General features: G+C 36.9%; 1 protein-coding gene and 1 pseudogene across 1 annotated transcript in view; one reads left to right on the top strand and one right to left on the bottom strand.

Moving 5' to 3' along the window:
* Positions 1-612, top strand: part of LOC107560460 (alpha-aspartyl dipeptidase-like) — a 3,152-nt pseudogene extending 2,540 nt beyond the window's left edge.
* A 43-nt stretch (positions 613-655) lies between these two features.
* Positions 656-23,817, bottom strand: part of LOC107560459 (integrin alpha-V) — a 25,364-nt gene continuing 2,202 nt past the window's right edge. Inside the window, exons 3-27 of the mRNA XM_016244647.1 lie at positions 20,435-20,526; positions 19,875-19,989; positions 19,500-19,561; positions 18,949-18,994; positions 17,097-17,219; positions 16,835-16,879; positions 16,069-16,112; positions 15,904-15,960; positions 15,197-15,249; positions 11,310-11,515; positions 10,834-11,025; positions 10,659-10,704; positions 9,820-9,927; positions 9,283-9,338; positions 7,158-7,312; positions 6,476-6,613; positions 6,128-6,195; positions 5,883-6,030; positions 5,271-5,363; positions 5,039-5,118; positions 4,514-4,594; positions 4,248-4,425; positions 4,025-4,132; positions 3,682-3,801; positions 656-2,275 (exon numbers count right to left, since the gene is read on the bottom strand). Of these exons, the coding sequence (XP_016100133.1) occupies positions 2,177-2,275; positions 3,682-3,801; positions 4,025-4,132; positions 4,248-4,425; positions 4,514-4,594; positions 5,039-5,118; positions 5,271-5,363; positions 5,883-6,030; positions 6,128-6,195; positions 6,476-6,613; positions 7,158-7,312; positions 9,283-9,338; positions 9,820-9,927; positions 10,659-10,704; positions 10,834-11,025; positions 11,310-11,515; positions 15,197-15,249; positions 15,904-15,960; positions 16,069-16,112; positions 16,835-16,879; positions 17,097-17,219; positions 18,949-18,994; positions 19,500-19,561; positions 19,875-19,989; positions 20,435-20,526 (2,513 nt within the window). The 3' untranslated portion in view covers positions 656-2,176. The remainder of the gene's footprint in view (positions 2,276-3,681; positions 3,802-4,024; positions 4,133-4,247; positions 4,426-4,513; positions 4,595-5,038; positions 5,119-5,270; positions 5,364-5,882; positions 6,031-6,127; positions 6,196-6,475; positions 6,614-7,157; positions 7,313-9,282; positions 9,339-9,819; positions 9,928-10,658; positions 10,705-10,833; positions 11,026-11,309; positions 11,516-15,196; positions 15,250-15,903; positions 15,961-16,068; positions 16,113-16,834; positions 16,880-17,096; positions 17,220-18,948; positions 18,995-19,499; positions 19,562-19,874; positions 19,990-20,434; positions 20,527-23,817) is intronic.

The following is a 23,817-nucleotide window of genomic DNA, read 5'->3' as shown; positions in this document are numbered from 1 at the left end:
TACAGAGTATTTGTTAAATATAAAAACAAAATATATATTGTGTGTTTGATTGGTCCAGACGCTACACCACCTTACTTGGGTGCACCAAAGCACGACTGTTCCAGAGGTAATGCAGAGACTCTTGCTCATGCACATGCAAAATATAACAGAAAACAATCATGACAAATCCTATTTCCTACTTACTGTGCCTATTTGGCATTATTTTTTTCTGAGGCTGTGGGTTTCTTTCTCAGGGGGACGCAAACTACAGGTTATGAACCGGGCAGTGATCTCAGCTTCTTACGAACAGATGCACAGTGAGCTTCTACATTATGTACAATGCAAACATTTTTACAATAAATGATCAAATCCACAATTAATTTTACAGTTCTTCATTACAAGCGCAGAACTTATTTACAGCGGTTTTGTTTCAAGTACACAAGGACAAAAACTATGGAAGCACTGTAGAATTTAAAGACGATTATTCTTGAATTTAAAGCCTGCAGTTGGTTATTCATCAACCAGATAATTGTTAACAGCTAAACAAGTCCTGTGAGGTCAAGTTCATCATTGTAGATTAGAAAACTGTGTTATGATAACAGGAGCTTTAGACACCAGAAATAAAGCTATATTCATAAGACCAACTACCAAAACAAACAAACAAAACAATTCCTACTACATCAGTATATCGGTTTATTGAATTACACAAGCATTAACAGCATGTTGCCAAACAAAATTGGGGGAAAAAAAGAAAAGGAAAGTCAAAAAGTCAAGAGTCAGTGATCTGTTTTAAACATGGTAGATTCTCAAAAATACATTTATTTTTACAAACTTTACAAACAAAAGAGAATATATTCTGGATCATTTTATTTGTGGAAAACGCATAATTTTGATTGAATTATAAATGTATACAATTTTTCATTTAGACAACATACTTATGGCAACCCAATATGGGTAAATTCATATGGGCAGCAGCATTACTATAATACAGCAACATAAGAAATCCAGGTTTTTCAGTGTTTATGGGTTGTTATTTCAGTATATCTGAAGTCAAAATTAAGACCAATAACTATGAACCGCAACCTTTAAACCATAAATCATTAGTTAAATAACTGTTTTCAATATAACGAAACAATTGAAAAAAAGGCCAATATTGTTAAGGATTCCAGCCTCAGTTTTTCCATGCCATCAAACTTTTCTATTCTTATCAATTAATATTAATTGGGATACATTACACTAAATAGATTTTTTTTTTATTCTAATCAACATGTATTTGGGTAAAACCGATAATCTTTCATCTAAAAAAAATACTTTGCTTAGATTGTGACCAAGAGGAATATTAAAACTAAAGGGGAATTAAAACATTATAATAAAGGTGCTCTTTCCATAAGGGGTTTTATTCAAAATGCAAAAATGCTACAATTGTATTTATTGCTCTATTGTGCAAAGATATTTTTTTCTTTTTATAATACAGATTCAACCAAACGCTCTAAATGCACAAACACAACCCTGCTCTAAATTAATGTGTTTACAGTAGACAGACTTAAGAATATTTTCTCAAAATAATACACTTTTACGCCCAAATAAGAAATCAAGAGTCCAAATCCCAACAGCTGAAACAACTGCAAAGAAAACAGATAAGAACTGGAAGTCCAGAGTCCTGCAGAAAGCCCCAAACAGCAGAAAATGAGCTGTGAAAATAATATAACAGAAGATTCTCCCACAGAAGAAGCAGAACCAGCAATCTAATGATGTGCCAAACTACGTCACATCTTTCCACAAAATAAAACTGTAAAAATCATGATCTCATTTTCTATTATTTAAGATTCATTACTTTTATTTTTGTTTCTTGTAAACAATTTGAAATGTATTATGATTTTAAATGTGTTAATTCTCTATGCCCAACTGAAAATCAAATCTCGTCTTAAGACTCAGTGCAGTTAAAGAAGGACAGGAGCAAAGGGAAAAGGGACTGGCACAGGGATTTAGTCTTATTAAGAGAGCATCATGGTTATTCAAACCACCTCAGCTATGTACCATTCAAATGACGACAGCCATCTCACTCATCAGGGCTGTCTGCATGATTAAATGCTGACCTGCTAATAAAGATGACGTAGTGTTGTATTCTCATCAGCATTGGTGTAAATCAGGCACATTCCTGCCTTGGCACTGTGATAGGCTAGTGAAGATGAAGAGCTCAGGCTTCTGTGTTTCTGTCTCCGTTCTCCTGAGGCTGAAGCTGCTCTTTCTCTATGCTGTCATCCTGGGGCGGCCGCACACGTTTAAAGAAGCCCATCTGAGGAGGAGAAATCAAGATGAAACCAGTCACTGATATGTGTGTGCATAGTTCAATACCAAAACTTACATCTCTGATACAAATACCATTGAAAATTGACTGTTCAAGCAATGAACATTTAATAAAAATCAAAAGAGATATAATATTTTTTAAATATAAAAATATAAAATATTATTTTTACATTTAAAGGGGTCATATGATGCAATTAAAATTTTTCCTTTCTCTTTGGAGTGTTACAAGCTCTTGGTGCATAAAGAAGATCTGTAAAGTTGCAAAGACTAAAGTCTCAAATCCAAAGAGATATTCTTTATAAAAGTTAAGAGTCAACCACGCCTACCTAAAACGGCTCGTGTCGTGGGGAGATTTGCATAACGCCGCCCAAATGTTCACGCAAAGAAAGAAGGCGCAACTTTTATTCTCGCTGTAGTATTGTTGCTGCCACCATGTCGTGAAGACGCTGTGTGCTTCGTTGTGAAAGCGAAACTACTTTGTTTGGTCTTCCAAAAGAGGACACGACTAGAAACCAGTGGTTAAGTTGTATTTACAACACTGTTCCAGAACAGTTCAACCCAAATATTCAGATGTGTCCAGCACATTTTATGGAGGACTGTTTCCGGATCCTGGAAGAGTAGACCATAATGCCGGCTGTTCTGACTCACAGACTGTAAATATGTTTTCATTTAAAGGATTTGCCACTGACGATTCAAACGCGAGTTTTGAGCAGTGTAGAGTAGTACTTGTTGTTTGTCATTTCTCTGATCACAAATGCAGACATGGTTTTATGTTTACGCAGCACGATGCAACGCAACGCGTAAAAAGACAGTATTTTTTATAAGTCATTATAATCCGTAATTATGTCCCCACTGGATGCAACAAATGCCTCGTTTATAATGGGTTTTAATGTTTTTGTCTCATCGCTCCGGCCAGGACACGGCATCACAGTATGGTAAGGGGCGTAACATTTCCGTCACACACTTGAGGTATTCGGCCAATCACAACGCGCTGGATAGCTGGCCAATCAGAGCACACCTCGCTTTTCAGACCGATGAGCTTTGTAAAAGTCGACGCGTTTCAGAAAGGCGGGGCATAAAGGACAAACAATGATGTACAGTATGTGGAAAATAATGTGTTTTTTTTACCTTAAAGCACATAAACACATTTCATTACACCAAATACACAAAATAACGTTCTTTTTAGCAACATCATATGACCCCTTTAATAAAATAAATAAATAACTATTGAAAAGGTCATGGAAATGCAAGTAACAGTCACTCATTAGGGGCTAAAAATATTAATTAATATTTTATTGATTACAGACAGGACTAGGCAACGCTGCTTCTGATATCCATAGTCCATCAAACTATCAATCAGTCCAAGTAATTTAACTCATGTTTACAGCTGTTCACCTTATACATGACAAAGATGAGCAAAGCCAGGAGAAGAAGTCCAGCCAGGACAGCCAAAGCCACCACCCATCCTGGGACAGGCTGAGGGTTCTCTGAATTCCAGATCACCTTCAGAGAGGCCTGTAGGACAGAGACGTGTGATTATGACACTGACACCATACAACCCTCTGTCATGATCAGTGCAGACAGTTAAAAACACCATATATCTGGCACACAAATGTGTTCGTTTCATAAACAGTAGTTACACATAACCATTCCACTCACTTTCTGACTCAAGAAAATCCAAGAAAAAGAAAGTATATCCTGTTATGTCCCGTTTACATTGATGATCATAGAAACTTACTGATGTCGTGCTGGTTGGGAGCTCAGAAAAGAGATTTTTATATGGCATCTCTATGACACTGAAGGAGGCTGTGGATCGAACATTGTACGATTTGTTTTGACTTTCAGCCTAAAAGGAAAGAAAACCACTGCTGTGTTTTATGTGTATTAGCATTTGTGCAGTGAAAACAGTATATTAAAGATCTTTAAGGCTTTGTGGTGTTAGTCAATTGAATTGTTTTTACCTTGAGGAACGTGCTCACGGCGAGTCTGGAGTAAATAAACAGAATAGCACTCTGGCCTTTCTCCAGCCGGCCGACCCAACACTTAATCTCCTGACACTCGGTATTCCCACAATCCTGTGTGGATACACACAAACCATTGTACTTGCATTCATGCATTGCATACTGGTGTAAAGCAACTCTAAAGTAAAATGTGTTCTAAATGGCATTTCATGCTGATTTTAAAAAGTCACATTTGTTTAACAGAAATATGATTTAAATGATCATACCCTCTTAATTTCACTTTGGCCAGCACAGCAAGCTGTGTGACAACAGACACCAGATTGCTGGTATTGTTGAACTGATTTGAGCTGAAAGCAGAAGGGAATTATTAACTTCCACAATCAAGCAATAGGCGGTGCTGTTGTTTCAAAATCTAATACATTTAATTAATTTACAGATAAAACTCCATAAACTCCACTCTGTGTTTCAGAAATGCACTATAAATCATTGAGCTAAAGACAGGCAAAGACATGAGGATGTGTAGAAAAAGACACAAAAAGAGCAGTTCCCTGTAATTAACACTTAAAAAAAAACAAACACTGGCAGTCAGCAGGAAACAGCAGCATTAGAAGCAAATGCTGTCTGAAGTTTTACTGATTTAAATAAAAAGACAGGAAGTGAAAATATATGTTTAGAGTGTCCTTGCTTTACATTTGTTCTAATGGCCCACCAAACTCAATTTAATTAACATTGCACAAGCAAATCTATAAACGATATTACTGTAAAAGCAATATATTAATTAATTAAAATACCTCTGTATCTGCAAGTCAAACTTGACTTCTGTATCCTGTTCAGAGAGCTGGTGCACGCTGAAGCGCAATCCTGTTATTATCTACACAAACACCACAATTTTACAGAAAAATATGAAATGAAATAAAACAGCTAATTTATGTTACAGTAAGCAACATTAAAAATAAAATGACTTTTGGTACAAATACATATGCAGACACTTCAGACTTTCACTTCAGAAAGTCTGTTGGTTACCTTAGTTCCTCCTTTCATTGGGTTCCCAAGATCACACACCACCACTCTGGTCTGATTCTCTTTCTTGAAGGCACAGGACAGTCTAGACAATGTCTGAAATACAGAAATAACAAAAGAACCCTCAACAGATCTTAAATGACTTCACCACACACACACACACATGAAATATAAATAGTTTGTAACTATAGAAAATGTCTTTACAGTCACTTTTGATCAATTTAGTGCCCCTTGCTGAACAAAAGAATTATTTTCTTCAACCCTAACCCTTTTAATTTTTAGTGCTCTGATTCAACAAAATTTGTGCTTCATAGACAGTAACTGTGGTATTGCTATTGATAAATCGAAATAATTCCAACTTAATTGCACTAAATTATCTTAATGAGGCAATGCTTTCCAAAGCAATTTGCAGCTTGTATTTTTTTAAAGCGCTTATAAATCTTACTTTAAGCGATCTAACTACTGTCCAAACTAAACCAAACAAACTAATTGTTATTAAACCTGGAACTTCTGTTAAATCAGCTCTTTTAATTCAACATTAGTTGTGTCTCATTACAGGAGGTCACAGTAGGGAGGACAGTGCACTTTATGAGGTGTAGATGGGTCACTGCTCACCTCACTGTTACGCACGACTCCAATGAAATCTGCCTGAGATGGTAGGGTGACAGTAAGGTCGGCCTCATATGCCCCTTCTCCTGCATTCTCTGCTGTGACCTCTAGGGTCAGGGGGTTATCATCACCTATGTAGATCTCTTTCTGGTCACTAGAGCACAAAACATCAAAAGCACAAAGTTAATCTCCAGCACCACACCAGCAGACACTGCAGTGGAAATTAAGGCTCAAATGAAACAATGACTCGCCTCACAACAGACAGTTTCAAGTCTGGCTTGCAAATATTGTCTTCACCACAATCAAGGAGTATGTGGGCCTGGAAAGTCACAAGGGAGTATAGGAAATTAAAGTGAGTTTCTAATTTTTATCCAGTGCTATTTAATGTTAATTGTTTGTTGTAAATCAGCATGTAAGTCTTTGTTAATGGCTAGTGGAAGATTTATCTTTTGAGCGGCTTCTGCACAATATAACATCTAGTTTAGGGTTCCCACACTTTATGACCAATGAATTCCCATGGTTTTCCAGTCGTTTGTATTGTATGTAGTGTATATGTAGTGCCCCTGTAACCAGAGGTCTAGTGTAGGTAACAGCTGTACCTGCTTAGTGACATTTGTAGGTGTAGACTGGTCAAGGATGGGCAACAGGCCGGTCTTATCTGCTGCTGTTTTGTAATCCAAGCTGTACTCCATAAAAACAGAAATGGGTGTGATCTTATCCCTGAATTCTGAGTCATCCTGTTAAGAGAGAGAGAGGTAGAGAGTGGATGGACAGATAAATTGGGCCTCTAGTTCAATGAGCTCAAGGCTGGGGAATTTCAGTCCAGCTTACAAGCTCTACAACATGCTCTTTTATGTCCAAGAAAGAGAGCTTTGGCTTTCCAGGTCAAATCCTTCTTTAGCTCTGTAACACATTGTTCCTTTTTTTAAAACAAAATAATGGCATATTCCAGTGCCAAACATCTGGGCTATCTGCCACTACAGCTTTAAGCACAGAGCAAACACATATTTCATGACATAAAGGCATCAGCACTTCTTCAGTTGGCCAAATAAAGCAAAACTACACTAAACTTTTCACAGCCCAGTACTGGCATAACCAGCAGAAGTGAATGAGTCACACAGGGATTCTGTGTGTTCCTGTATCTCAACTGGTAGAGCATTACAATAGGAACACCTAGGTCATGTGTTTGATTTCCTATAAAATATATACCTTGCAAGCACTGCAAAATGCTTTGGATAAAAAAACATCATCAAATGCATAAATGTGAATGGATTTGCTCACTATTAAATAAGCCTGAAGCTCCTCGCAGGCTGGTCCCTGTCTGTTGGAGACAGTCATGTTCTTTGAATAATGAGGCATCTTGTTATGGAGGAACAGGACCCGTTTAATGGCTCCCTTGTGTTTGAGGCGGTCCAGGGTCAAATCCACTTGGAAATCTTTGAATGAAAGGGTTTTCCAGGTCAATTTTTCATTTCAAGTATAATGGAGAGAAACACAAATAGTAATAAAAAGCAGTAAATTCAGAAGGAATAAGGGAGCTATATACATTTTCCACATAACAGAGTTGCTCCTTAAAAAGAAATTTAAGCCATTTAAAAGAAACAAGCAAAAGAAATATAATACGCAAATGAAACTGTTTAGAACACAAGCAGTCAACCATGAAACCTTTAAACGCAGTGATACCCCTGAATCTCTGTAAGCATTCAGCTGCTTTAAATCTCTGGTTCAGTCTGCCTGGAATAAACTGGGGTTAATGGTCTTGCTCAAAAGACACAATTGTTATGGCTCTTAGATCTTAGAGTTTCACTACGGGCCTTTTAGTTACAAGCACAGATATATAAAAACAGCTGTACTTAAAGGCGGCATATGAGCACTTGACTTTGAAAATCTACTTCAAGTGCTTAAAACATTCTATTTAAAGGGAGAGTACACCCATGCCATTCCAAACCTGTATGACTTACTTTCTTCTGCGTAACACAAAAGAGGACATTAAAGAGATTGAACTACACTGGAAACCAGGTAATACTGGACCCCACTGACTTACATTGCATGACAAACTCTAAGTCATTTCTCAGAATCTCTTCTTTTATGTTCTACAGAAGAACAAACGCTATTTGGGTTTGGAGCAACATGAGGATGAGTAAATTTATGGGTAAACTATCACCCACACTGATACATTAACACTTATTCAGTATTCAGAAATGTGTCTGCCTAGTCATAGTGAGGTAAATAAAGTAGGACAGAACTAGTGACTATACCTATTATTATACTATATGAAGTGAAGTGACATGTGGCCAAGTATGGTGACCCATACTTGGAATTAGTGCTCTGCATTTAACCCATCCAAAGTGCACACACACAGCAGTGAACACACACACACACACACACACACACCGTGAACACACACCCGGAGCAGTGGGCAGCCATTTATGCTGCGGCGCCCGGGGAGCAGTTGGGGGTTCGGTGCCTTGCTCAAGGGCACCTCAGTCGTATTGAAGGTGGGAGAGAGCAAAGTCGCAAAAATCGCAAAAATCACATGTTTAAAGGAATGCTGTCGTGGAAAACAAAAATTATCACTTTTTTAGCTAAACTAACTAGTTTACAATGTTTTCGAAACAAGTTTTTTATGCTTACCAAGGTTACATTTATTTGATTAAAAATACATAAAGAAATGGTAATATTGTAAAATATTTTTACGATTCAAAATAACCATTTTCTATTTGAATATATTTTAAAATATAATTTATTCTTGTAATGGTAAAGCTGAATTTTTAGCATCATTACAACGTTGTCACTCTCTCTTTTGATAAATTTAACGTTGAAAAAAATAATTCATTTGTAAATAAAAAAAAACAATCTTACTGGTCTCAAACTTTTGAACAGTAGTATTTACCTATATACCCATTACATGTCCTACTCGAAACAAAACAACTAAACTGACACACAGTTTATGTATTTTAGATCACGGCAGATCCATTTATGACAGGCCTTGCACCATACACACATCCGCACCTTAAGCTTGCATAACGGCAGCCATGAGTTCAACCAGAGCATAGGAGAACTTCAAAGCGCACAGTGAAATAATGAATTGGCATCATGGTCTGTGGTCTATGAACAGTGGGCTGTGGGTCTGGTAGCCATTACACCCCAGACTGTGAGATCCATGTGAAAGCTTTGTGAGCACCGGACGCTAGGCTTTTAACGGCTCTGCACCGTACGTCCGGCTCAAAACACACTGATGCCTGACACGTTGAGCTCTAGTTTCCCCCCGCAGCAGTGCTCATAACACACACCGCAACAGCAGGACTCCATTTACAGCTACCTTGTGCTCCTACTACGTGCAATAATAGCTTCCTGAATATTACACATTTCAATAATTTACATATATAAAGAAACAAGTACTTACGAAGAGAAGATGGCGCTCCCTTGCCATTTGCCTTCAGACAGTATTTCACAGTGAAGCTAAGGGAAAGTATTGAATAGAATTCCCATTATTTTCATGATATTCTCAGTGCATAATAGTCAAGTATCTTAAAGATATTACTGATGATGTACCAAATGTACGCTAATTTCTATTTAAGAAAATCACTTCTTTAAACAGCTATTTCTAAACAGACTGTGATACGTTACTGCATTCTTGCACAAACAACTGTGGTTTTAAAAGAAGCAGAATGTTACAAAATAATAATAGCGACCCTCAAATAATCTAAATGTGCATTTAAAGAAAAAGAGAAAATGTTTAGTGATATTTTAGGGATATTCACAATATATTTGTTATGTTTTTACTGGGCATATAAGATGCAACAAAGTGATTACTGCAATGATTTTAGTGCACTTTTTATTTGGCCATTATGTTTCTATCATTACATGTCGCCACTTAGATGCAAAATATTTCAATAGCTGTTTGGTTGAAAATGTTTGATAAAAAAAAAAAAACATTCACCAGGATACTGTGGTGGTTGTTCCAGGCAGGGTGCAGCTCTTGTCTTCAGGGTTTAGGATTTGTGGGCTTATATCCAGTGTGCTGTTCACACTGATGACCGGACGAGCCCTAGGAACACAAAACAAGCAGGTATCATCAGTCTTATAGTGCAAGATTGTAGACATTAAAAGAAAATGACTGTACATTATCTTTCTGTGAGTTTTACATGACCATTTCAGTTTAGTTTTACATGACTTCCAGAAAAACGGTTATTTTTGCTGCTGTACCTTTTGGACTTCTATATGTAAATGACCTCTTTTATGACTTGTTATCCTCATTGCATATGAAAATTCCTGCCTAATTCACAAAATTAAGTGCCATATCCAAGATGTTGAATACTAAAGAAGCAGTGATATTAAAATGTGGTGTGTGGTAATATTAATATGTTCATGTTTGAGACATCAATACTGTATGGTATTCGGAATCATCCAATTTTGCAGCTTAGTAACCATTAATGGACTTGATGGACTGAGAAGGTAGTTTCACATTGTACGACTAAACTTTTGACAGCTGTTTTTCAATACCCAGAGCTTATTGTGCAATAATGACAAGCTGACTGTACATTAGGGCTTCTACAGTACATGTAATACAATGCAAATCTAAGCCGGGTGGGCTCAAATAGATGATGGCAAATGTTCCACAGTGATTTTCTTTTAATACAGACTGTAACTGCTTTCACTACTTGAACATAAAGCAAATTAAATGCTGCTGGATTAAATGAAACCAACTTTAATGGCCCTGATCATAAAAGTCTATCAAATGCATGTGTGACTTCAAAGTGAAGCATAAGCATACTGTACCTGTACAGAACGGCTTTGTCAGCTCCGAACACCCCAACAATCAGGTCTATAAGAGGAGAGAGTGTGAGAGAAAAAGAATGAGTGGCGGTAGAAGTGTAGGAGAGGAAGTAGCTTTGAATTGAAGTGACTGTAATCAGTTAATTGCAAAAGATGTGTGAATGTGCTGGAATCTAACCAGGGTATCCATTCTGATCGACATCTGTGCCTCCGTTCATGGCGTAACCAAAGCTAGAAGGCATAGAAGCAGACGCCCATGTTCCTTCTAGAACTTGAGAGGCCGCAGGATTCAGCCCGGTGGGACGCCCGTTATGGATGTACACCAGGCCGCGGTGGAACTGCCCCCCATATGGGGCAGCAATGGCCACATCTGAGAAAAAACAAAGGGATTAAATATAAAACCATTTGAAGTTGTTTATTGGGTAACTGCCATGGGCAGTACTGCGTTTTTATCTGTACGTACAGCCATTGCTCAAAAAGCTCATGAGTCATGATTACGGTTGCACAATGAGACGAGGAAGACAGTGACAACAGCATCCGACCATGACCACAAATGACTATATATGCACTGTCTCTGTCTGTCTTGGAAGCTAGTTTGGGCTCTTAAAAGAACAGCACAGAAATTCAGAGAATACAGGAAAGTCAAAATAGTACCATTATATCCATCCATGTTGAGGTCTCCCAGGCTGCAGACTGAGCTTCCATATCGAGCATAGATCTCAGAGCCAGTGAGTTTGATGACATTGTTGAAGGTGAAGCCACCTTTGCCTAGGTAGACATAGACCTGACCCACCTCCCTCAGCTTCCCATCTGAGCCGCGGTCCATGAACAGAGGAGCCCCCACCAACAAATCCATCTTCCTAAAGGGGGAAATAAAGGGTTTATTCTAAGATAAAAAATCAGCATATCAATATCAGCATACCACACTTACCAACCAGCATAAACCAGCTGGAAGATTCTGTTGAATAAATGTCAAACTTTGAAAGTGATTGTAATGAATTCACATAACTAAAAAAAAGATAAGAGGATAAAAACAACCTCATGATAAAAACGGGGCCTTCCTGAACAAAAATGGTCAACATGTTTAGGCACAGAGATGCTTGTCGGGAAAACATAGGGAACTATATCTTCACTGTTGCATGATGTCCAGATCTCAGCTCATTTTTTTTTAAATAATGCCAGTGAATGTTCTCAAAACATTGTTGTGCATATATTTAGGCTAGGTTTACTTGGCCCAGAGTAATAAAAATGGATTCCTAAAATGAATATAATTTAAAGCAGTGGTTCTCAACTGGTTTCTAAAAAACATTAAATTAAAATGCCCAAAACTCTCATAAAAATCTTTAATTAATTATTTTTATCCCCTTTCTGTTGTTGATTAAAAAGATCGACTCACTTGTTGAATAAATCACATGCCCCCTATTCATTTAGTCACATTCATACAGTAGGTCCAACCAATTAAATACTTTGGATGTCTTTGGAGGCTGGAAAAAAGCCCCCAAAGCAGTTGCTTGCTTCAACAGGAAGACACTTGAGCAAATGATATGAGTCAGTGCTAGGAAGTGAACAAGAATGGTTTGTTCACTTAAAAGATTTGTTCATATGCACTTATTCATCCATGAGCCACTAACTGATTCTGGCCTTTACAGACACCACTACATACACACACATTAGGAATATATATATATATATATATATATATATTTATACATATATATACAGAAAACTGTAAATGAAGATGATAATTGAAATGGAGATGCATACTGTATAGTAAGTGTATCATAGAGCTCAAGCTGCTCTATAGGTGATGATACACGAGGCAACTTTTTGAGAAATGTTGCCGTTAACAGGCAACCAGGTGACACAGGTGAGACCACATGACCGATCTAAAGTATCCAGATAGAAATGTGTTGCCCATTCTCAATGGGAAAGTGCAACATTGCTCAAAAAAGTTGTCTCGTGTATTGTCAATTGACTTACTGCTTTGTAAGTGTTGTTTACATTTAAATGAGCCTCAACATTCTATGTCAGTAACAGCAGCTTTAGTTGAAATTGAGTTTATATTTGAAATCAACACAACTGTCCCTAAAGCCTTGAAGCCTGATCACATGCTACAAGCCTTCAACTCTACAGTTCGGTGAGTTTCATCAATTTGTCAAATCTGTAAAGTGTTTCTCTAGGCATCTTCATGGAGCAGCATCGCCCCAGAAGAAGCAGGGCTCTTCCCACACACCTGAGGGGATTCTTGGTGGAGGGCGTCTCTTTCATTCAAGAGGCCTGTGAGCTTTCACAGCTGGCAGCTGTCATCAGGTTAAATCACACCTACAGCTGTCATCAGGTTAAATTACACCTACAGCTGCATCTCTGCCAAAGCTCACAGACCCAACAGGTTAGAAGAGCGCTATCTGAAGAACGCTGCTGTCCTTCCTGACATCTGTCCAGGAGCCTCAGTCTCTTTCAGTGGACGTGTGTCCAGTGCCTCTGTGTCAGCAGGAAGAGACTGTCTCCATCCACGGCTGCAGAATACAGGGTTACCAGGACATTTACCGCTCTGTGGAGCCCATGATGGAGACACGCTGTGCTTGACAGCGTCCCTACAGCCTTGAGCTGGGGCTGAAGATCAAGCAGTGCCTGTGGGAGACGCTCAACTGCCCTTCACTGCTGCAGACAGAGCAGCCAGATGGACGCGTCCTAATCACTGAGAGCTTCACCACCAGCAGACGCTTCGCTCCACGAATCCATGTGGACGTCAGTGAAGAGCCTCTGTCTGAGGAACCCCGAAGAAAGAAGCCCAGACACCGAGTCATCACAGTGCCACATGCAGCAGCTCACAGCGGGACCTACATATGTAAATACTGTACATATTGTTTTCTAAACAGTTGTTTGTGTGTTGCGTTGCGTTTGCTGGACTCTTCTGTGTTTTTTCATGCATCGCTATGTGGTTGTTAGGAAGTTTTGAGTGGCTGGTTGACATGCGGTTGTTTTAAACAGTTGAGTAGGTAGGTTAGGGTCCCTCACATGTGCATCAGTGATGCTGAGAGCTACGCCACTGGTACTTCAAAGCTACTGTAGGGTCACCCATAGTGGACAGGCCTCAGCTGAGATGCCAGACGAAGACAAACCACCTGATTCTGGACGGCAGCAGGTTGACCTGATGTTCCTGGCAGAAGATCAGTTTTGCAGTAACAGCAACAACATCAGAACATCATACTCCAGGTAAGAAAGGCCATCTACTTCCATATCTTCCCCAAAAAAATTAAACAGATAGTTGGTTCTAGTAATAGAGGGACTGGGGAAGAGCTGATTATATTATATTATATTTTATTAACAAAATACCGACAATACAACAATGTATAACAGGTAAATATTATCACAGTAATCTGAACTGCAAATCTGAGTTTAAAACGGATGTTCTGCAAGGCCCTCATTTGTGCATTAATAATCAAAATCTACATTAAGGTGCTCTGCAAAACTTCACGGGCGAGTTCCATTCATTTCAATAGGAATCCGTGTGATTGGGAGGTTTGCGTGAGGGTGAAGTTGGTCACGCAAATTTGCCGTGCTGACCAAGAGAAAGCTGCTTGGTTTGAAATTGACTTGTGTGTGAGCAGTGCCTCATACATCACTACACTATTAACAGATAGAGTGATCATAAAAATGTATTAAAAGCTAAAAACTATAGTAACCCTTTTTTGTGGATTTCCAGAGAGATTATGTGGTTGATGAAGTGAAAAAAAATAAATAAAATAAAAGTTACTCATTTTATTCAAGTTATTATTTTTCCAAGTTTCATTTTTAATGTCTGCATATTTTTTCTCTTTGATTAATAGTCTTTATGCATCAAGACAGAAGGCACACTATTATTTTGTTTGCCCATAAAGGGATCGTTCACCCAACACGTGTTTTGAAAACTGGGTTTTGTGAAATGTTTTTTTTTAGATTCAAAGACCTTCAATGTATGGGCAAACAGTTGAAACATTCTTCAAAATATTTTCTTTGTGTTCCACAGACGAAAGTTATACAGGTTTAAACAACATAAGGGCGAGTAAGGTTGATGAAGTGAAAAAAAATAAATAAAATAAAAGTTACTCATTTTATTCAAGTTATTATTTTTCCAAGTTTCATTTTTAATGTCTGCATATTTTTTCTCTTTGATTAATAGTCTTTATGCATCAAGACAGAAGGCACACTATTATTTTGTTTGCCCATAAAGGGATCGTTCACCCAACACGTGTTTTGAAAACTGGGTTTTGTGAAATGTTTTTTTTTTAGATTCAAAGACCTTCAATGTATGGGCAAACAGTTGAAACATTCTTCAAAATATTTTCTTTGTGTTCCACAGACGAAAGTTATACAGGTTTAAACAACATAAGGGCGAGTACATACACAATTAAAATTTTTGACTGAAGTATCCCTTTAAGTCTGTGAGCCTGATTTCCTGAAGGCCAGGTTAAAGAGTGATCTGCTTTTGATTCACAAATACTGAATTCCCACAATGAGAAAAAACATCCAACAGAGTGTGAGTGTAAAGCATCACTTACCTGTCATTATTGATGTCAACAGCTGCTACAGAATGACCAAAGTAAGCAGCCATCTAAGTTGGACAGAGAGAGAGAGAGAGAGAAACACTTAATTGAAGATGACTAGATAACTAAACTGGAGCTTTAGACTTAATACTTTTTTTAAGACAAACAAAAACAGTAAAAATTTAAAATATTTGTCTACATAAAAGCTATTGTCCATAACACTCAAATCGACTAACATAACAACAACAATACTACTACTACTATTACTACTAATATATCATTATTATCACTGGTATTGGTGGTGCCCCCTACAGTATATCAAGATTCAGTTTTCAAGCTTTTTGACTCATAAATCTCTGTTAAGCTTGTGTTGACTTAAGCTTGATTAACTGTTGATGAATCAGAACTGAAGCAATCACAATCAGCCAAAAACACAGGCCTGCTGACTCCAAACCTCATCCTCTTTTCAGCTCTCGCTCTCGTGTGTTGGCGACACTGCTGTCAATAGCTTCCAGATGTGGGAGTGGATTTAGGACATGAACTCTCCGCTCATAAACAAATGTTAAACATAACTGTGCCATGACCACAAGCATGGGCATGTCACGTGACCCGCAGGGTGCTCACAGGCAAGACTGCTCATATATGCTTTTATCCTGTCATATAACACACATCACAATGTCTAACAGAATAATAAGAGGTGTAAACATTTTTGTAATGCTCACCTGTGTGCCTGTGAAATTATACACAGACTCCATGTTCTTCCCATTGAAAATGTTGACCTAACAAGACAAAACCAGACAGAGATTCATGCAAGCTGTTTCAAGCAGGGTTGCATCACTTTAAATGGGTTCTCATCATATTCCTGACCAAAATAGTATGAAACTCACATAACCAAGAGCTTTCTCCCCTCTAGGAACTCCTGTGACATAATCTAGGGAGGCAGGAAGAATTAGAAATGAGTTGGACACAACAATGCTTTCATTTAGCAGAGAAGCTTCTTGATCCCAATGGAGAGAAAAATCAGATTTAAGTAATTCCCATGATGCACTACTTCAGTTTGCAACACTATAGGGCTGATATTTGGAGCAGGTCAGTAAAGATCAGCTAAATCAAGCCACTGACAACTTGTGGTTGTTGGTGCTTAAAACTGCACTACCGTTCAAACATCTGATTGTAAAAATACAGTAAAATACATTCATATTGTGAAATATTATTATCATTTAAAATAACTCTTTTCTATTCAAATCTATTTTCAAATCTATGCAAAGCTGATTTTTTAGCAGCCATTACTCATTAGTCTTCAGTGTCACATGATCCTTCAGAAACCATTATAATATACTGGTATACTAAAAAGATTTACTATAACGATCAATGTTGAAATAAGTTGTGCTGCTTAATATTTTTCTGGAAACCATAAAACACTTTTTTCAGGATTCTGTGCTGAACAGAAAGCTACAAAGAACAGCATTTATTCGAAATAGTGATCTTTTGTAACATTATGAAAGTCTTTATCGTCATTTTTGACTTTACTGTCGATTAAATGCACCCTTGCTGAATAAAAGTATTAATTTCTTTAAAACAATATCTTATGGATCCCAAACTGTTATATATCATTTCCAAAATCAAACATATCAAAATGATTAAATATCTTACCATCTTCACCATCATCGTTAAAATCACCAATGGCCACAGAGTAACCTAAAACCGAATCAAATGATGACATAAATATCTGCATTGCACTAGTGATTGTTTAATTTTGTACATTCTTATCAACTCAAAGCACCCAAACATTAAATACATATGTAACCCAATATTACACTGAGCTCTACTGCTGATTTCCAGGTAACAGTGCAACACCACAAAACAAAATTACAACTTTAAGAGACATCAAAACAAAAGACACAAACAGGCTTACCCAAATAATTGTCATCATACTGAGCCCCGGCTGACTTGGTTGATAACTGGTTACTGTAAGGAGTAAAAAACTCCTTATTGTATCTGCTGATGACCTCAGTGATGTCATCTGAGATCAGCTGACCTAGAAAGAGAAAACAGTTAGGAAAGCACAAATATGAAACACGCATATGAAATTAAGTGTGCAGGTAATAGATTTCTTCAACCTGCATATAAAGTTCGACAGACCAGAAAGCTGCAGTGCCAATGTATGCAGACATGTACACGTTACAAGTAAAAACATGCTTAACAAAAAGTATTCTAAACAGTCACGCCCTCCTCAATCATGTAATATTATTATTAATGGTTGTTCATGCATTTAGTCATTCTTATGGTCTTTAATCTTAACTAGACTAATCTAGACTAGTCTCAACATCGGTGTTAGGGAGTAAATTAAATGTTGTGATGCTACTAACTTCATTTTTCAGTAGTGTAACAGGAGCTCAGGTTTTTTAAAAACAGTGTAGCCTTTTCAGCAGCAAGCTATTTTTTTTACAGGAAGAGATAAAACAAAACAGTACATCAACATGTTTTATGCTACGTTTTATTGCTCACACAGTCTTACAACAGAGCGAGCTGACGTAATAATCAAACACACTCCCTTCAAACGATCTCTTACTTAAGTCTAATTTATTTCAACGGCTAAGTTCCTTCAGTCTGTTCATTTAAATGTACCACTAAAAAAAGCTGTTAAAAATGTAAAATCTTTGAATTTTTAAATACATTTAATTAATTTGAGTAATCAGTAAAGTTCCCAGACATTTGTCACTTTTTGTAGAAAAAATATTTAGTTAATGAGGCTTAACGATAATGTAGGAATTCATTAACAAATGGAAACACATCAAAATAAATACTGATTTCAAGTCTATCCAAGGTCAGCTTAAGTTTAAAAGCTTAAAGCACTTTACTCTTAGCATGTTGTATAATTTCATACCACTAGCAAAGAGAGGCACTCAGCAGTAAAAAAACAAAACAACAATAAAAACATTTGCTAAAAATAATTTAATTGCTTTATAAATCATTTAAGATTTCTTCAAATTACTGAGCGATCAGTACAATTCCCAAACGTCCCCCAGATTTGTCGCCTTTTTGTAGCAAAATAATTTTGTTAATGAGACATAAATTCATTCAAAAATGTAAACAGGTCAAAATAAGGACTTCAAGCCTAACCAAGGTTTCCTTCAGTTACTATCAATCACATTCACTTTTCTGAAAGCATTTTACTCTCAGCAGGGTGTATAATTATCATACCACCAGGAAAGAGAGACTCAGCAGAACAACTAAACAAAAAAAAAAAGGCTATTAGAAAGCTTTTAAACTGAAACTTTAAAATGATCACTGCAGGTCATGAAATTCATGAAAGATGTGTTAGACATTAAATGCCTTTTCTGGGCACGGTTCCTACCATGACCCCACCCTATGAGGTCATAACAGAGCTGTGACTCAGTAAACAACCATCTCAACAGCATACAGCGTAACACAAATCATTTCAATGAAACATCAGGCGCATCTTCACTGAAGGAGACAGCATATAATTTTGAATTATTTACTGACTCAAAAACATAGCTCCCTCTCGTCTGAGCAGCATTTCTCTGACAGGCGGGGGCCAAAGACACATTTGTGAATTTAAACATGTACTGCCCATGTTGTGCAAACATTCACTGGCCTGTTTTGTGCGAATGCTATATCTGAAGACACAGCAGACATTCTCGGAGTCACAAAAAATCCTGACAGAGCACATTGTTGTTTCTCTTTTTTCCATTATGCTTTTCGGTGTTAAATTCACAGAGGGATAATAAAATAAATCGGTTTACCTTGCCAATAAAAGCTTCCTGGTCCTCCAATAACAACCCGATTCTTCTGAAGGAGACATAAAAACACGTTTTGGTACATTTAGTACAAGTCTGGACAAGAATAGGCAATAACATACACAGCTATATATGGGTCCAAGATGAAACTGCACCAATTTTAATATACATAAAAAGCTAATTAAATGCAACTGTCTATATAAATGTATCAAATACCTTTTGTAAAAATTCAATGTCAAAATATGGGTGAAATTATGTTCCATCATCATTCAGCAAAACAGATATACTTATGTTCAAATGAATCAACATACTTATTCTGACCCGTACTTATTAAAATATATAAAAGAAAAGGTGATGATCATACTAAATGTTATTATATTTGAAATGATTATTATATTTTAAACGATTATCTAAATAACTAAAACAATTTTATTACAAATAATTACAATTTAATTACAAAGAAAGTTTTATTTATTAAAAAATTTTTTTGATGTAATGAAAATGAGGCATCACCTGTCCTAATATTTTTAATCAGATTTCTACTAAACATATCATACCTTCACAAAGTCAGCACTGAATCCTGCTTGACAAAATCCTTGCCCCTCAGGTGAGTTTGAGTCTGATGGGGAAAAAAAATACTCAAAGCCATTCATATATTCACAAAAACCAGAAATCGTTTTAAGGAAGTCTCAACATGAAGGAAAGGTTAGAAAAAGGAAGGTAAACAGACAGAGGAACTCTCATAACCATATGACAACTGGCACATTGTCTGGTGAGAACTTATTAACTCAGACATGTCTTAAAAACCATGAGTGATTTGGAGATGATACACAAGTATGATATCCCATGAATCTTAGTTAAGACATTTCTGAGGGAGTGACCCAATAAGGACATGAGCAGCCAGAGGTAAAAAGCTGTGATCATGTACATACTAGAGCGGCAAGGTGAATATTCCACAATGTCATTGCCTTTCTTCAGGAAACATGTCCCGACAGGCTCTCTCTCTGAGAATCCATACGTGCTCCACTGGTAGAGAGGAGCACATGCCTGGAGAAAAAATAAAATAAAGATATGTGCAGATCAGTGCATGAGTAGTAATCATAATCTTTCTGTAAATCAGCTGTGTTGAGTACCATCTGAAACCCAGTTCTTCCAAACAGCATGTCGGAAAATATCTGCTGACATATATTTTTGCAACTTACTTAAAAACTTCTTTATTTTTAGTGCCATATCAGCACTGAAAGACAAGACTAAAGTACTTTAAAATAAAAGTGTCAACAGTTTCTTACAACGTTACAATAAAGACTACATAATTCCAATTTGACATACTGACTTTAATCTGGGATTTCTGACACATATAAAACTGCTTTTGCTAATAAAATATTTTTTACTGTCCCTAAAGCAAAAATGTGATCTGTTGCAGAATAATCTTTTTGAGCTCTGTACAATCTTCTTTCAGAGCGAATTTCACACCTTCCACAGACAGACTCACCAGAATATGGTCCCCAGTGGAACGCACAGTGGCCCCAAACCATTGATTTGACTTAAACTCCATTTGCTGCCCTTTGGAATTCTTCCTGTCATCTGTGATCGGAACAACAGGGCAAGGGAGAACGGGAAAGGATGAGATATGGAGGGAAGGGGGTCAGTTAATTTGGGGGTCAGTTAAACATTAGGTCAGTTAATTTGATTCATCAGACTGTACACTGCTCTTCCCATCACTAAAATGTCATCCACTGGCGTGTTCCTCAAATTACAACTGATTTCAAAAGGACTGATACAACAGAAGCATCAGAGTCCAAAAAGTTGAGTTGATATGCCTTTCCTGCTGTTAATTGCATTTGCAAACATTCCCTACAATACTTTGCAGTTGAAGGTTTTCCTAGTACTGCCGCGATCCTTAACACGCACACACACTCAAACATAGCCAAAAAGATATTCCCTCCCTGCAGCCTTGGTTCATCTCAGCCACAGTCTCAGCCTCAGCACGCCCCAGCTGCTCATCTGTCTGTGCTACTGAGCTGGGAACTTCCCAGTGTTTCTCATGGTCAACACAGTCATACAGCTGGTCAACAACACCCAGGCTTTACTAGAATTAAGCACTTAATTATTGCCAAACAACACAAAAGGGGAGTTGATGGTACAGTGGCTCAATGGAAACACAGTTGTGTATGCTGTAACAGCTCAGCATGAGTGTTGTTCCATACACAGTGTTTTCCATCTCATACTTCTGACATTTTTCTCTAATCTAGACTTTTCCAGCTTCTCAAACAGCCAGTAGGTCAGCCAGCACAGAGAAAATGATCGTCACGTCATTCACAGTAAAAACATGTCAGGACACAGTTTGGGCAGTTAGTTGTTTAAGCTTCTTTCATGCAATAGAGATTGTTAAGTAACAAATATAAACACTACTTTACTGCAGTAAGTGTACGGAAAGAAAAAAATAATAAGTATCTTTCTTGAAAGTCAGTGGAAAATTTGGTGGCCCCAAAAAGTATTCAGACACTTAAAGAACAGTTCACCCAAAAATGAGAATAGATATTTATTTCTTGGCAATCCACTAATTGTATAATTGTATTGCATAACATATGAAATAGCTCAGAGAAAAGGTCTGAAAAGGTTTGCTATTTAAAATAAATAAATGACTGAACTACTACTGAAATACTGAAGTGAATTAGTCATTAACAACTGCTTCCACATTCCATTTAGTTTAGTGTTTAAAGAAAGAAAAAAAGAAAGAAAGAAAGAAAAAAAGAAAAAACATTTATTTAATGATTTAATGATAAAATGATTTTTCAAAGTTGTAAATAAAACAAAGATTATTGCAGTATGTTTTACAAGAAAAATTTGTTTTTTGTTTTTCTTCTTCAAAATTCCATACCGTTTCTTTGTTTGTAAAAAAATATTCTAGCAATTTCAGAGTGAAGATTGTTTGTACAACACATTTTTTTTCCAATATGTTTCCAAATATCATTTGGTTGGATATTATTTATAAATAAACAAATAAATAAATAGTTTTTGAACAAAATATATTACTAGATTATATCATTATATACCCCAAACGTGTTTGCTTACTCTGCCATGGGTGCACAGGATCCATTAAATCTACTCTTTACAAACATTCCCTACAATACTTTGCAGTTGAAGGTTTTCCTAGTACTGCCGCGATCCTTAACACGCACACACACTCAAACATAGCCAAAAAGATATTCCCTCCCTGCAGCCTTGGTTCATCTCAGCCACAGTCTCAGCCTCAGCACGCCCCAGCTGCTCATCTGTCTGTGCTACTGAGCTGGGAACTTCCCAGTGTTTCTCATGGTCAACACAGTCATACAGCTGGTCAACAACACCCAGGCTTTACTAGAATTAAGCACTTAATTATTGCCAAACAACACAAAAGGGGAGTTGATGGTACAGTGGCTCAATGGAAACACAGTTGTGTATGCTGTAACAGCTCAGCATGAGTGTTGTTCCATACACAGTGTTTTCCATCTCATACTTCTGACATTTTTCTCTAATCTAGACTTTTCCAGCTTCTCAAACAGCCAGTAGGTCAGCCAGCACAGAGAAAATGATCGTCACGTCATTCACAGTAAAAACATGTCAGGACACAGTTTGGGCAGTTAGTTGTTTAAGCTTCTTTCATGCAATAGAGATTGTTAAGTAACAAATATAAACACTACTTTACTGCAGTAAGTGTACGGAAAGAAAAAAATAATAAGTATCTTTCTTGAAAGTCAGTGGAAAATTTGGTGGCCCCAAAAAGTATTCAGACACTTAAAGAACAGTTCACCCAAAAATGAGAATAGATATTTATTTCTTGGCAATCCACTAATTGTATAATTGTATTGCATAACATATGAAATAGCTCAGAGAAAAGGTCTGAAAAGGTTTGCTATTTAAAATAAATAAATGACTGAACTACTACTGAAATACTGAAGTGAATTAGTCATTAACAACTGCTTCCACATTCCATTTAGTTTAGTGTTTAAAGAAAGAAAAAAGAAAGAAAGAAAGAAAAAAATAAAAAACATTTATTTAATGATTTAATGATAAAATGATTTTTCAAAGTTGTAAATAAAACAAAGATTAATGCAGTATGTTTTACAAGAAAAATTTGTTTTTTGTTTTTCTTCTTCAAAATTCCATACCGTTTCTTTGTTTGTAAAAAAATATTCTAGCAATTTCAGAGTGAAGATTGTTTGTACAACACATTTTTTTTCCAATATGTTTCCAAATATCATTTGGTTGGATATTATTTATAAATAAACAAATAAATAAATAGTTTTTGAACAAAATATATTACTAGATTATATCATTATATACCCCAAACGTGTTTGCTTACTCTGCCATGGGTGCACAGGATCCATTAAATCTACTCTTTACATGGTTGTTTTTCCAATAATTTCTTTAAGGGTGAAGGGAAAACGGAAAAGTACACAGAGAGAAGTAGTTCAGTTGTTGGTGAGAACTCTAAACATACTGAGTTAATCCAACTGAAGACCTTTTTTGTTTGTCTGGTAGTTCCTCTTCTAGCAATCCAGCTTGGCTGGCAGGGGATATCAGGCCAGACTAGTCTATAACCGTCACTGAATGCCAATGAGATCTGGCACAAAAAAGCTGGTGCCTATATTCACCTCATAGCAATGTTAGGTTGAACTAAGTCCTGTTAGTGTGAAGACTGTGTATCTGCAAACTAGTTAGTAGGCCAGCACATGAATTTTGTGAATGGCAAAAAAAAGAAAACATTCTCTGTTGCAGGTCATTGACAAGCTCCCTCTCCTGTTATTTACCCCCCCCCCCCCCCCCCCCCCCACACTCAAAAAAAAAAAAAAAAAAAAAAAAAAAAAAAAAACAAAATGAAAAAAAAATTAT

This window comes from Sinocyclocheilus grahami, unplaced genomic scaffold (genome assembly GCF_001515645.1).
Source record: "Sinocyclocheilus grahami isolate Dianchi unplaced genomic scaffold, SAMN03320097.WGS_v1.1 scaffold729.1, whole genome shotgun sequence".
In the NCBI taxonomy this organism is placed as follows: domain Eukaryota; kingdom Metazoa; phylum Chordata; class Actinopteri; order Cypriniformes; family Cyprinidae; genus Sinocyclocheilus; species Sinocyclocheilus grahami.
This window is presented reverse-complemented; position numbering and strand designations above follow the sequence as displayed.